The sequence below is a fragment of the Pleurodeles waltl genome, chromosome 2_2 (genome assembly GCF_031143425.1).
Source record: "Pleurodeles waltl isolate 20211129_DDA chromosome 2_2, aPleWal1.hap1.20221129, whole genome shotgun sequence".
NCBI lineage: Eukaryota > Metazoa > Chordata > Amphibia > Caudata > Salamandridae > Pleurodeles > Pleurodeles waltl.
In genome coordinates, this window is record NC_090439.1 from 511,475,465 (window position 1) to 511,491,432 (window position 15,968).

At 41.8% G+C, this 15,968-nt stretch overlaps 1 protein-coding gene across 2 annotated transcripts in view; it reads left to right on the forward strand.

The window, feature by feature from the left end:
• The window catches only part of LAMA3 (laminin subunit alpha 3), a 933,952-nt gene that overhangs the window by 511,735 nt on the left and 406,249 nt on the right, over positions 1-15,968 (forward strand). For both annotated transcript variants that reach the window (XM_069220025.1, XM_069220026.1), the window contains 2 exons: positions 3,447-3,589; positions 8,987-9,081. In XM_069220025.1, the coding sequence (XP_069076126.1) occupies positions 3,447-3,589; positions 8,987-9,081 (238 nt within the window). The remainder of the gene's footprint in view (positions 1-3,446; positions 3,590-8,986; positions 9,082-15,968) is intronic.

Consider the following 15,968-nt stretch of genomic DNA (forward strand, 5'->3'; position numbering starts at 1 on the left):
AATTTTGCTCAGTATGAATCTCAGTGCACCACAATTATACGAAAGCCATTTAAACACATTACATAAGTAGCTGATTACTCCTTCAATTCACACTCTGGAAAACATAATGGCACAGTCAAGTTATGCTTTCTCAACAGTAAAGGGGTATGATCATTCCACTGAGTCAAAAGGCTTAGTGGCATCTCGGAACACTGCTGCAGAATCCAACTCAGGGTTCTATTGGTGTAGAAGTGCAAATAAAGTGCTTACATTGTGGACCAACCTGAAACAACATTCCCTCGTCAGGTAAAGCTAAATCAGGAAGTAATGAGAGGAGCCTGTTTGGCATATAATTTAGCCAGATTCTTAACTCTGCAGTGGATTAACTAGTTAAGTAATTAGTTAAAGTATGAATCCTAGCTCTCGGGATTCTCCTCGCGTAAACAAAGTGATCATGAGAGCTTTCTTCATAATAGGTGGGAGAAGACACTTAATGCAGGACTTCTCAGAATGTGCTAATAAATGGGGGACCAAAATCTCGGCAGTCTTTGTGTAATTCTGTTAGCAGTCTGTCTACACCTGTGGCCTTGCCAGATGAAAAGATGTTTCTTGGCTATGATTTGCTGTATTGTAAAAGTTGGCTTTGGACATTCTGTGTCATTTAGCCAGGCAATGGCTACATAGTCCACGTAATCATCTTCCTGTGTGGGTGAGCAGTCTAATTTTAAGTCATAAAGTTGTGAATAGTAAGACGTGAAGCCTTGCATGATGGCTCAGCTTGCATCAAGGCAGCATCATACTCATTTGTAATTCAAATGTAATTTACAGCCTAAGATTACTTAATTTAATTAAGGATTTCCCGGGATGTTCACCTTCCTTGAGAGGCGGTCACTTTTCCCAAGCCTTCTCTCTTCTGCATATATATCTAGGAATTTGATCTCGCAAGGTGATACCTCATTATGGGCCAGATGTAGGAAAGGATTTGCGCCTTGCAAACGGCGAAAAACGCCGTTTGCGAGGCGCAAAAGCCTCTCCACGATGCAGAAATGCATTTTGCGAGTCGGATCTGACTCGCAAAATGCATTTCCGACTCGCAAATAGGAAGGGGTGTTCCCTTCCTATTTGCGACTCGCAACGCTATGCAATTTCATTTGCGACCGCTAAATCGCAGTTACCATCCACTTGAAGTGGATGGTAACCCAGTCGCAAACAGGAAGGGGTCCCCATGGAACCCCTTCCCCTTTGTGAATGGAAACAAAAATATTTTTTCAGAGCAGGCAGTGGTCCAATGGACCACTGCCTGCTCTGAAAAAAACCGAAACTTAAGGTTTCGGTATTTTTTTCCAAGTGCAGCTCGTTTTCCTTTAAGGAAAACGGGCTGCAGATGGAAAAAAAACTGCTTTATTAAAAAGCAGTCACGGACATGGTGGTCTGCTGTCTCCAGCAAGCCACCATCCCCGTGAGTGCCCATACTCACAATGGGGTCGCAAACTGCGACCCACCTCATTAATGTTAATGAGGTGGGTCTTTGCGACCCCATTGCGAGTTGCAGAAGGTGTCTGAGACACCTTTCTGCATAGCAAATTGCGACTAGCAATTTGCTAGTCGCACGGACTAGCAAATTGCAAGTCGCAATTTTCAACCTACCTACATCTGGCCCTATATTCTGTATTTTTCTCTCTATGTTTAATTGTAATTGTATTCATATATCGCTTACTACCCCTGACGAGGCATTGAAGCACTTTTTAGCGAGTAGCACGCTACACAGTACCCAAAAAGGATTTGTGGTGGATTAGTATAGGGAAATATGAGTTAATTTGATAAGTGTCTATTAGTTGGGTTGAATAGCATATTGGAGGGAAAAGTCTCCAGAAATAGATCAGGGAGATCATACTAGTAAAATGAGGTTTGGAATAAGTCAAAGGAGTGATAGAGTAGGTAAGAGTCTACAAAGGGTTATTTGTGAGATTCTAGTAGTAGAATGAGGTTTGGAATTAGTCAGAGGGTGGAGGCAGAGGATACATTGAGAGGTATAGGCTGAGACAGAGTAGTGCATGGGATAGAGTTAGGGGTATTTTTCTTTCTACAGTAGAAGTATAGTAATAAATATATAGATACATAAGTACATAGAGAGGGTATACATGTATAATAAAGAGAATATACTGAGATTCAAAGTAGTATTTTATAAACTCAGACTTTCAAATGTTGCTGTGCTTTAAGCTCATTTATCTGTGAATTTTATATATATATATATATGTATATATATATATATATATATATATATATGTATATATATATATATTGTCACTAACAGTCACTAGCACTTTAGAGTCAAATTTAGATATCCACTTGCGTCCTTGCATCCAGCCATTTGATATTTTACTCAAGGTAACTGATGCAGTTTCTTAATGACTTGAGAACCCCATTGTGTTTAGCCGTGTAAAGTCCGTGAACCACAACTCAAAACGCTTTTCGGTACACTGCTCATGTCTGCTTCATTGTGATCGGGGTGGTCTCAATTTCAGTAGAGCAGGAGCATCATCAGAGATCGTTCCCACCAGGTGATGCGTATCTACAACCCAAGAACTAATGTCATAGGTGGGGAGCCAATAGTCTAACCTTGACCACAAATTGTGGGCTGTGGAGATGTAGATGCCTTCTTTGCCTTCTTTTTTCACTAGGTGCCGTAATCACTAAAGATCATTCAACTGATGATCAGTTACTCTAAAGTTGATTGGTGCAGTTACTTAATGTCTCATGAGAGTGTGCGTTCTATCTAAATGTGGCATTAATGTAGCATTAAGTTTCCCCTCCAACCCCAAAGTTTTGTTTTAGGTGACATTGAGGGCACTGCTGCCCACAGAGATTGAAAGAATTGTGGGTAATCTATATTAATGCTTTAGACACTGACCAGAGTCATCTGTAATGTCCTCTACCATTACAGACCATACTGTGTGTATATGCATGAACTGAACTCACTTTGTTTTATTAATATTACAATTCCTCTAAAATATGGAGAGTAAAATGAAGTATAACAGTGTAATCACCTCTCAGGGCTTTCTCTGTTGACTTAGTATTATAAGGTTCATGCCCAAGTGCTACTGAGATATCATTTCTGTTTAATTATGCGAAGACTTGGCATGTTTTGCGTGCATTGTTGAGGCCTTTACCATTCCAGATTAGAACTGTGCACTGGTTTTTAAATTGAATAACACATCTATGTGCAACTTTGGAATCTCTACATCAACCCACAAGGTGTTGTACTCACAGCAAATTTTGTAATGTTTAATCATATACCTTAAATACGGCTGAATTGTTTAAAAAAAAATATGTCTAGTAAAGTATAAATTAATTAAAAAATCCCTTCTTCCCCCTTCAATCAGCATCAACTAAAAATCTAAAAAGGTAATTGTTTATGGTCATATCCAGTATTGTGTCATGTAATTCTTTCTGTATATTTTTAACAGGAGGAACTCAAACCAAGGAAATTATCTTCTCCCCCAGTAAGGAGCCTGCTTTTGTTACAGTCCCTGGCAACAGTTTTGCGGATCCGTTTTCATTTGTCCCAGGAACGTGGATTATTAATATCGTGGTTGAAGGAATCTTTTTGGTAAGTAAACTGACACATTTGTGAGGAGTTGTGTGAATAAAAAATGACAACAATGTAAGTCAATGAGATGTAACAAACCATTGCAAAGCTATTTAATTCAAGATATTTATTTTATGTTGCTAAAACTGGGAGCATTTTGTGTTCTTCGATATCGTGAACCTGGCAACAACGTTCTAGCTACAGATCAATGGCAGTGAGCAAAAAATGCACACAACATTCAGAATATTATTGAGGACACTTTATTCATTGGTACATATTAGAATAAAGACCGACTGAGGCAACAATTACTTTTACAATTATCTGGATTTCCTGAACATACTGCCAGACATCTATATGAAACTGTCTCGCCTCCCTCCCCCTAGTCTAAATGAGGCCCTAACCCTCATTTGCCCACTCAGCTAGCGAATAGAACACCTAATTTTAAAGGTTTATATCACAGGCCTCCAGCCTTACCCTTACACTGCACGGTGGTTGCCTTTTATTATTATTACTTGTTTTTCATTTACAACACTTATACTGTGAGTAATAGACTAAAGTCTTTAATCACATAATGTTCAAAGTATTCAAAATAATAATAACACCAGTGATAAATATATTGTTTTTAATATTATTAGATGTTGAAGTAGTAATATTGTTAATATCATTGTTCGTTATAATTATGGTTCTAATAAAGACCTTTCATTTATGGTTTGAAAAATCAGAATAGTAACACTTTCAGGCCTTTCGACAATTTTTGATTAAAGAAGACTGGACAGATAGCATTACTGCATTGTCTCATGAGCGTGTCCTTCCTTGGGTACGCCATTTACTATAAGCATCACTGTCCTCTCTCTTCATCATATCCTTCTCTCTGTTCAATTTGAAAACATCAGCCCCCTAAAATAAAAGGTTGCCCTACCTAAAACGTCCTGTATTAGATTTCATATCCACAAAGACTTAGGCCCACATTTAAGAGGTCCTAGCGCCTCCTTGCACCACATTAGCATCATTTTTTATGATGCTAATGTGGCCCAACGAGGCCAAATTCACTGCACCATATTTTCAAAGTGGTGCAATAGATGCATTGCGCCACTTTGTAACCCCTTGTGCCACATTATGCCTGCATCAGGCGTAATGTATCCAAGGGTGGGCGTTCCCCCTAGCGGCTATTTTTAACACCTTACCAGAGCACACATTAAAAGGGGGCATACCATTGTTTTCAATAGGCCTCCAAGTACTTTACAGGGTTAGCAACAACATTTTGGTGCTAATCCTGCACAGTACATCAATAGCGTCAACATTTTTTATGCTATTGCCCCTACCCTGTGCCACAGTGTGCCGTATATTAAAGAGGGTGCACACATGGTGGTGGTGGGGGGATAAGGGGTGCAAGAAAAGTGGTTCTGAATTGGGTGCAGCACCACTTTTCTTAAATTTGGCCTTAGAGCATAATTACTCGCGGTGGCGATCGGACCGCCACATTACGTGGTTGGTGAACAGACCCTCCAACCTACTGCCATCTCCGACAGGATCTCTGATCCCGACGGTATGACGGTGGTGCAGGTTGTAGGTTCAGTGCCGACCTACTAATTACAACGTTGTTCTCCACCAGCCTTTTCATGGTGGTTCAACTGCCATGAAAAGGCTGGGGGAGAACAAGTGCAGGGGGGCCTCCTGCCAGGCACAGTCAAAACGCGCGCTGTCTGTTGTGCAGACAATGGGCATTTTGAGGGTGCTGGTGCCCCCTGCATGCAGCAGCATTGCCGCTGGCTCAATTATGATTATGATTTCCACTGGTCAGCCCAGTGGGAAAGTCATAATATGGCCGGTGGGGAGACCGTCACATCGACTGAGGTCTCCTCACCACAGGTCTGACGGTTGACAAAGCTGACCGCCAAACTATTAATCAGGCTTCTAAACTTGACATCCAGAAGCATACATTTAAATAAACTATGCACATCTTATGATCATCAATCCAGTGATACTACACAATTTACAAATAACATCTACTCTTTCGCCATAGATTCCTTAATCATTCAATCTCCTTATAATTGTTCTCAAATGTGATCAAGCCTAGACACTCTAAAAAAATAGCATTACCAATAACTGTGTGACTTCAAAAATACCACCAGGAGCATGAAAGAAATACCATGTTAAACTAGTAGAACAGAGCCAATTTGCCCAATGCTGCATTCAAAAGGGATACCCCGACACCAATAGGACAATAAGACTCAAATCTACCTTGAAATCTTTATCTTCTGACATTTCTACTCTACAAGTCTTCCTGGAAAATCTTACAGCATGGATGAGTTCATTCTGTCTGAACCCAAGCCCCTCAAAGTTGAATTCATTATCCTCTGCTCATGGAAACATCCATCTCAAGTCCACAAATCGTGAAACATTTTCACTAGTCTAGGCATCTCACTCACCTTTGTTCTTTCCATCAAATGCTTGGGATTCACTATTGACCAAAATATTATCATAGTACGGCACATCTCCAAACTGACTAAGATGGCCGCATTCCAAATCACCTTCTCATAATATGCCACAAATTACCTCTTTTTATGACAGGAGTGGCATTGTACCAACTGTAGAAGCAGAACTCACACAAACTCACATAGGAAGACACCTACTCATTTGCACTGACAATTTAAGGCTAACACTGATATACATTCAGGTGTACACATGCAGCATTAGAGATTCTTTAATGCTTAACCTTAACTGTTTTTCTCCTCTTTATGCCTCACGTCTTCCTTAGCTTTGTCTCTCGTTGTCTTTCTTGCTTCTTGTCACTTCCAGGTCTATTTGGTGTGGCATGAATGGCCCTGCATTACAGGTAATTGCAGTGTAATTGGCAATACAAATCTGATTGGTACCTATTGCCTCAGTGACCCTTTTGGAATGAGACAGAGGCTGACATTCACTTTGGATTTGGATTGCTGACTTATAGACATCTGTTGGAAAGCTGTATTCTCAATTTTTAGGGCCCACTTCTTTAGCAGAGATTTCTGCATCAGCTGTTTAAACCCACAGAATGTGTACTGATCTGATGGCCTAGTGTGCAATGCCTGTCCATCGCACATGCATATTTTGTACTGGGTGCCTTGAGGTGTGTAGCAAAAGCAATGTTGCATAGTTTCAGTGAGTGATGCGTGATAAAGAGGTGAGTGGGTGGGCCTCACAATGCTTTTAGAGCTGGCCTCTTCTGCTTAACTGAATTTCCATGCTAGATTTCAGAGGCTCTCATTAAGTTCACTTTTCTCTTCTTTGCTTTTTTACTAATTTACCGATTACTGATGTAATTATCTATAATGCCTAGACTGACTATATATTACCAGTCCTCCTCTTCTTTTTACAGTGATATATCTATTTAAGTAACTTAAGCATTGTCGATACTGACTCACACAATTCATGCCTTTTGACTTTTCTATCATTTAATTTCAATTCGACTCTGCCATTTTCCATTTAAATAAATCTTGTCCAAAGTAGGTTATATAACTCATGTTTGGTAACTTTGTCAGAAGTGGGTTATAAAACTCATGTTTGGTAACCTCAGTCATTTCCTAAGCAAAGTTCTTCTTGAACAACTTTTAAAATACATTCATTTCTATCTTACCTTGCCATTGTCAATTAAAGCAAATTAATTAGTTGGGACATGACTCACAAATGTACTGATAAGTCAGTATTTAGTGAAGCAGACAATGTAATGTGGACACCTGAGGTTACCCAAATATCAAATTCTTGGTGCAGGGGTCACAATACACACCTTTATTGATAGAGTTATGCATATTTGGAGTTTTTGCAGTCTGTAAATACAGGTGCCATTAGCTGATTGTGTGGGAAAGTAAACATTTACAAACCAGAATCAGGAATGAAATCCCCGTAGCCATAATGGCAGAGACCTGGGATAGATTGTTAATCTGAACATAGACAACAGAAATATTGACCTACAAAAATAGTCACAATATAGACAACCATGATACAGACAACCCTATATTTAAAATGAAAATAAGAAAAATATCAAAGTCAAAATATTGTTCCAGAAAAAGCAAATATATAGATTACAATAACGCTAACTTTTAAAATTACAATAAAAAAATATATAGAATACCAAAATTTAGACTGTATATTTTGTAAATATTAAATGCATTTATTTAAATACATTTTACTTTTTAAAAAGTTGCAATTATTTTATAAAAATGTATTTTTTATACGTTAAATTAATATATCTTGCAACTAATCCTTAAGTACTTTAAGTGAGAATTAATTAAAAAGATATAGCTTCTAGATTACAAAATATTTAATGTACATAAATCAATTTTAAAAAACAATTTTCATAAACTTATATTTAACAAAAAATACATTTAAAATTAAAAATCTTCACAAGTTAATTCATTTTTAAATGCTCAAAAGGTAAAATAGTTGCATATAAATCTACAACCAAATTAATACAATTTGAATACATTTACAAAATTGAAAAATAACATTTGTGTGTGCTTGGAGGTCAGACTTACCATTTCCAATTCAAACTAAGAAACAAAGCTTTGGACTCTGGAGGGAGGTGGGCAGATATAATATTCTCTCTCCAAATGTAACAGCAGTGGGGAAAGAGTTGGATGCTAAAGAGTATGGATTTACTATTCTTACTCCAAAGCAATATACAAGAAAGCATTGATTTGGGGGAGGAGGTATTCGCACTTCGAACAAAAAAAAATTGGGGGAAGTGTGCACACTAGAAGGGTCAAAGTTACTATTGCCTCTCCAATCTACATAGCACTGGGGAAAGTGTTGGACTCTGGAGGGGTCAGGTTTACTATTTTCAATCAAAAATTGGCAAAATTGGAGAAAATCTTGGACTCTGGTGGGTGAGTATGGGTCCGATGTACTTTTCCCACTCCAAACTAAGAGACCCTGGAGAAAGCTTTGGACATATGCTTAATTTGGAGTGGAAATAGTAAATCTTCCCCTACATCCAATGCTTTGCACAAAGTTGCTAAGTGAGGATAGTGAATCTTACCCCTTCAGCATCCAGTTCTTGCAGCACTGTTGCTTCCTTTGGTGAGGTACTAGTACATGTATCTCCCTTCCGCCTGAGTCCAAAGATGTGGCACTTTACCTTTTCCTAAAGAAATGTAATGGTATGGTGGGCCCTTTTGGATCACCCAGGCTTGGTCTGTGGTTGGAAAGGGCAAACATTTTATTGAGCAATGGGGGAGCTTACAAAGTTCTTGAAAAGGCATTTCTATATTTATGTTCCACCTGCAATTTGTAAATTGCTATTGTTCTTTACTAGGGCAGTAAGACTTTCTGTCCCACAATCATATTTTGGGTGGGGGCAACAAAATAACATCTTGGGTACACACCTCAAAGTTTTCTTTGCCATTAATTTCCTGAATACATTTTTCTGCTCCCTATCAGGATTACATGGTGCTTCTACCCAGTGATTACTATGAAGCTCCCATCTTGCAGCTGACCGTCACTGAACCGTGCACTTATGCTGTTCGTGACCACAAGTTAGTAAATGTTTCACTGTTTTAAAAAGGAACTTTGTTGTGTTCTTAATTTTCTAGTAGCATTGTTTTTAGATGTTATTATAAATATTAATGTAATTTTTATAGTCAAAATCAAAAAGATCTAGATTCCCCAGATTTGATCAGATAACTACTGTTGAATTCATGTTTTCCAGCACCCTAGCTTCAGGATTTACAGAAAAAGTAGAAAATCAGATTATAGATTTACACTTGCAATTGTTGTTGAGCTCCTCATTTTTGGAAACTGACAACCTTAAATGCAGTGCCTCAGAAATATGTGCATGTTGTACATTTCCATACTTATTTTTACTCATGTGGACATACACCTATGAATTATCCACAGTGCAGCTAATCTGCAAGGCTAAGTGTTGCAAAAATGAGTAAGAGTTTCAGCAAAAAAAAAGTAATCCCATGTGAGCGCTATGTTTTGGCAGCCTGCTTCACATTATTTTTGGTTATCAAAAACAAACCCCTGGATCTGGGGGTTGTTTCTGAAGAAAAACAAAAAAAGAAAATTCCCTGACATACATGGAGTATTCTTCCTTTGCTTTAGGGCATAGTTCTTAATTTTCCTGTTTGCGACCCTGTGCCAGTGAGAGGCATTGTGAACAGGAAAGAGCAGCATCAACAGGTCTTCCCTAAATATGCTGGGCCTTCCTCCAACCTAAAGCCAACCAACTTGTTATGGACGTGCCACCAGCGGAATGGACCCTAAAGCTGGCCAAAATGTCATGGGTGCGCCACCAGTATGGCGTTTCCGGTGTCAGAAACAGCGAAGGTGCTGCAGCTGGAATCAGGGTAGTTCTCTCTCCTCTAAGTTGGTAGGGAAAGAGCTAAGTTGATGGACTCAACATCCACTGATTTCTGGCATGCAACAGGGCTGGTTTGAGAGCTGGAGGCACCCAATGCAACCATCTTGTTGTGTTGGGACACCAGGATGTCCTATGTTATGAGAGATGGAAGGGGAAAAGTTGGTTCACCCCATCACGGCATGACCCAGTGGCATTGCCCATGAAGTGAGAGTGACAGAGGGAGAAAATCAAAGGATCCAAGGCCTACACCGTGTGGTTAAAGAAAACTGCAGATACTGGTGTTGGCTGTAGTTTGTTGATGCGTCCCTCACTGTGTACTCCAGTCGACCATAATAAATTGGCATTGAGCGGAAGTGTTTTCCTGTTCCCTGCCCGTGCTCCCTGCCCTCAACCGCTCCCTCACCCATCGTGTCCTGTGCCTGCCACGGCTGGCAGTGCTGTCTTGGTTGCTGGCACCTTTGGAGCATTACTGCCGCTCCTGTGTGAGGGCCATGTTCCCCCCCCCCCCTCCGGCCTGCAAACAGTGCATCCTGAGCACACTGATTCACAGTGGTCACACCTGACCCAGTGGAGTTGGGCACATTAACCTGCTAAGGGAAGCAACCTCTACACTTTGCTGCCTGCATTCATTTAAAAAAGGGTGAGTTCCCCTGTAATACCTACCCTCCACATATGTTGCACTTAGTAGCCTGGAAGTGGGTGACCCTGGCAGTTTGTGTGCATGAAGATTACTGGACTGTCCTAAGCTGGTGCTCTATGTCCAAGACGTAATTCCTGTCATGCTCTGCCTGATTAAAGCATTCTCCTGCATTTGACTGCCTAGCTAATTGGTGATGGTGTCCGTACCAGCCCTTGAGCCTTTTGTCATGAAAGGCCCCAAGTCCGGGCAGGCAGCACAATGGAAAGACTGGGTTGAAAGGCTGGAAAACTATTTTGCAGCAGTAGCGCTAGAATATGATCTTCACCGCCCCATGCTATTACATCTGGGGTTGCCACTATACAAAACCTAGCAAAATTGCCAGCGGAGGAAGGGCCACCTTATACATATGCCTCTCTGAAACGCACACTCACTGCGCACTTTGAGCCACTTGTGAATCCCAACTACAAATGATTCCTGCTGCACCAAGCTAGACAGCTGCTGGAGGAATTAGTGGACACTTTCTATGCGTGATTAAAAGAACATGTTAGCACCTGCACATTACCCAACACTGATGATGAAATTTTTGCGCAGTTCATACAGGGCTGCACATCAGTCAAACTAAGGGAAAACATTCGACATGTCCTGGGAATGTCCATGGCAGACATACTTACAATGGGATAGTCAAAATAACTTTCTAGAGTTTATGCTGCACATATTGAAGCAGCTCTCTAACAACAGGTAACAACTGAATTTTCACAGCTGTTCCAAGAGAATGGTTGTCTCAAAGACCGTCTCATACACCGTCTTATAGATGAATTCATTCAACTGGTTGCGCTGAAACACAGCCAAGTGGCATTCTGTCTGAGCCCAAAGGTTAAGGACAAGCTGAGAAAACTAGAGGCGGACATCATTGAAAAATTGGAAGGTCCTACACCCTGGGTCTCCCCAATAGTAGTCACTCACATGCCCAAGCAGACTGGAAGTCAGGATCTGTATTGACATGAGGGTACCCAACATGGTCATCGGGCGTGAACGCCACCTGATGCCCACTGTGGATGATATTGTAGCAGAAGTGAGCGGTTCAAGATGGTCCTCAAAGATTCATCTCCGAGCAGGCTACCATCAACTGCTGTTGGCTCTGGAATCCCGAGCCATTACTACATTCTTCACGCACGTTGGCATAGGGAGGTACAAACGTCTCTGCTTCTGGGTGTCTAGTGCAGCTAGTACACCATCAGGAGCATGCTGACTGGTCTTGAGGAGGTCATCAATGTCAGCGATGATATCCTAGTGGATGCTCCAACTATCGAGCAGCATCTTGACCGTTTGAGGGCAACGTTCAAGCGACTGCAAGATAGTAAGTCCGCTATCACCAGGAAAAATGTGCTTTTCTCCAAAAAGTAAATTGCGTTTTTCAGCTACCAGTTCTCTGAACATGGAGTCATGCTTGATCTTGCATAGGTTTTGGATATTCAGTCAGCACCTGCACAGAACAGTGTCAAAGGGGTGTGCAGTTTCTTGGGGCCGGTGGCATACACCAGTCGTGCTCTCACCGACACAAAGCAGCGCTACTCCCATATCAAGAAGGAAGCTATTGCATTCCACTAGGGGTGTTTTGTAGTATTTCACTGTACTACCGTGTCTGTTGGTACAAATACTTTACACATTGCTTCTGGGTTAAGCCTTTTTGCTCATGCCAAGCTACCAAGGGGGTGAGCCGGGGTTAACCAGGTGCATTTCTCCTTTACCTTGTCTAGAGTGAGGGTCCTTGCTTGGACTGGGGTCATTCTGATTGCCAACCAAAGACCCCATTTCTAACAGCTCCCAAAATGAAACTGCACTTAAAAGTTATTTAAAGGCAGCCCCTTCAACGTATGAGAGAAATAGGCCTTGCAACAGTGAAAAACAAATTTGGCAGTATTTCACTGTTAGGACAGGTAACACACATCACTACGTGTCCTACCGTTAACATACACTGCACCCTGCCCCTGGGGTTACTTAGGGCCTACCTCAGGAATGTCTTAAATGTATAAAAAGGGAAGGTTTTGGCCTGGCTAGTGGGAACACTGGCCAGGCCGAATTGCCAGTTTAAAACTGCACACACAGACACTCTAGTAGCAGGTCTGAGCCATGTTTACAGGGCTACTCGTGGGTTGCACAGTCGGTGCTGCAGACCCACTAGTAGCATTTGATTTACAGGCCCTAGGCACCTCTAGTGCACTTTACTAGTGTCTTACTAGTAAATCAAATATTCCAATTATGGAAAAACCAATTACACATACAATTCCACATAGGGAGCAATTGCACTTTAGCACTGGTCAGCAGTGGTAAAGTGCTTAGAGTAACAAAAACAGAGTTTAGCACACAGCAACAACTTGGGAAGTAGAGGCAAAAAGTTAGTGGAGACTACACCAAGGATGCTAGGGCTAATAGGAGCAGATAAATATATGGAGTTTGGGGTCTCTGAACTCACAATTTAAAAATACATCTTTTGGTGAAGTTAGTTTTTAAATTGTCAGTTTGAAAATGCTACTTTTAGAAAGTGGGCATTTTCTTGATTAAACCATTCTGTGCCTGCTTGTGTATTCCCTGTCTGGGTGAGACTGACAATTGGGCTATTTTTGAATCTCCACTAGTCAGTGACACAAAGGAAGCTGGGGTGTAGCTTGCATATCCTGATGGGCCACCTGGGCCAGAGTGGAGGGAGGAGCTGACACCATACCTGGAAGGGCTGTGCCTGCCCTCACACAATATCAGTCTCCAGCCCCCTTGTGTGAGCCTGGATCCAGGTCTGGGCAAGGCAGGATCTTGTGAACAACAGAGACTTTCCTTTGAAGTTTGCCAACTTCAAATGCACACAGGGGTATATGTAGTGGACCCAAAACCCAAGACTTTTAGATTACTTCTGGAACCAAGAGGAACCTCTGCCAAGGAGAAGACCTGAAGAGCTGGAAAAGAAGGACTGCCCTTTTGCCTTAGAGTGTGCTTTGCTGGGCTGGCCTGCAGTTGCGGCTTCTGCCTGAGAACAAAGACTGGACTTTGTGGTTTTTTCCTACTTGTGAAGTGTCTCCAATGGCTTTGACTGAGCTTGCCACCTGTTTTGCAGTCTCAGGGCTATCAAGGACTTTGCCAGCTCTGCCAGCACCTGGACTCTATTGCTGCAACTCCTAGCAGGTGGAACCAATACCGAAATCCATGTACAGGTGCTGTGCAGGAGAAAAATTGCCATGCCACCTGCAGCGCAGCTGTAAAAATGACGTGCCTCCTGAATTTCGGCTGGAAAATCGACTCATCACCTGCATCGTAGCTGGGAAATCGACGTACAACCTACATCACAGCTGGAGAAATGATGCAACACCAACTTGTGGCTGCTGAATTCGACACATCCCCCATGCAGCACGGTTCTTCACCACCATGCAACTGGATTTCGCACGCATCATCGCTTGGCGTCAAAAACACCATGAACCTGCACGGATCCGAGGTTGCCCGTTTAGAAATCGACGCATCACTCCTCTGCAGGGGAGAAAAACAGCGCATAGCCTACCCTACCAGAATAGAAATTACGCACTGCCTCACTTGCGAGTAAGGAATCGACACATCACTGACTTTTCTGACACACGTTCGCCTGAGCGGCTTTATTTTTGACGCAAACCAGGTACTTTGTGTAACGTCAACGCACCCATTGTTTTCTATGGAGTAAGACTCTTTTTAATTTAAAAAATCATAACTTTACCTGTGTATGTTGGATCTTTGTCATTTTGGTCTTGTTTGATTTAGAGAAATATTGCCTATTTTTCTAAAGCTGTGTTGTGTCCATTATTTAGTGTTTTCACTGCATTACTCTGAGTGTTGGTACAAATACTTTACACATTGCCTGTGAGATCAGCCTGACTACTTCTGCCCAGCTACCAAGGGGTGAGCAGGGGTTATCCTAGCTGTGTATCTCCCTTACCTTGACTAGAGTAAGGGTATCTGCTTGGACAGAGTGAAAACTGACTGCCAACCAGAGACCCCATTTCTAACAGTCACCCATAGAACAGATGATGCCCAGTCGACACTTTTGTCACTACACAATGTTTGGCGTGAACTGGTGGTCTCTCCTGAAGGGTGTCTATTAAGAGGTCCTCGATTGGTAATTCTGGCATCACTACAAAAAGAAGGTGTTGACCTAGCTCACTCTGCTCATCAAGGAGTAGTAAAGATGAAGTCCAGGCTCCTATGCAAGGTTTGGTTCCCGGGTCTGGATGACTGGGTGAAACGCACTGTGAGACAATGCTCCATGTGCCAAGCTGCTGGCACGGCAGGTCCGCAGGCACCTCTCATCACGGAACCCATTCCTTCCATTCCATGGCACAGAGAGAGTACTGGCTTTGGGAGTATGTCTGATGGCGGCACAGGTTGGTGATCATATACAATTTCTCTAAATACGCAAAAGTTTAGATTTTAGAGTCAATGACAGCGGGCCAGACCATACTACAGGTGGAAAAAGTCATGGCAACTCATGGTCTATTGAACAAACTCGGGACCGACAGCAGTCCTCTTTTTTCTAGAAAAGAATTTGCGGAGCACCTTGCCTCCAGAGGCGTCCACCATAGGAAAATCTATCCTTAATGGCCCCAATTGAATAGTCAGGCGGAACGCTTCATGAGGACCTTAAATAAATTTCTGAGAATTGCTTTAGCTAATGGTCAGAATATGGAGTGTTTACTATATGCTTTCCTTTGTGAGTACCATCTCATGCCTCACGCTACCACTGGAGTATTCCCTAGCGCTTTGTGCATCAATCAGATGGTTGGAGATACTATTCCGCATGTGGTAAAAATATCTGAAATCACAGAGAAGGCTGCGGAGGTGCTGCAGCGATGCCATGAATGAAATGATAGCATGTCAAGGAGACGAAGGGCAAAACTACGCCAGCTTCAAATTGGTGATCTGGTACTTGTCAAAAATCAATGTGCAGGAAACAATTTTCTTTTACACTTTGAGGTTGAGCCATTGAAAGTGAGTGCAGACAAGGGAACTATGATCACTGTTGGAAAGCTAGGATAACAAATAACAAGGAATGTATTGTTCTTCAGACGGTATCAACAGCCTGAACCTGAATCAGGAGCAATAGTGGTGTGAACAATGACAACACGAGAGCACAACCAAATGCCATTTGTTCCTCCCCTCAGCCACCATTCAGAGGTCCTGATGCTCCCCAACAACACAGTAACCTTTTGGAAACTCCACAGACTCATAAGAGGGACATCAGCAGTGGAAGTCCTGGGGCAGGGATTACTCCACCTGTGCAAGAGTGTGGTGGAAAGGAGTCTGGCTGCAGTGGGCAATGTTTGGGGAGATATGATTTAGTTCCCCTCTTCAAGAACCTGTAGGATTTTGTATAAATCTGAAAGCCTTTCCATAAATATGTGTTT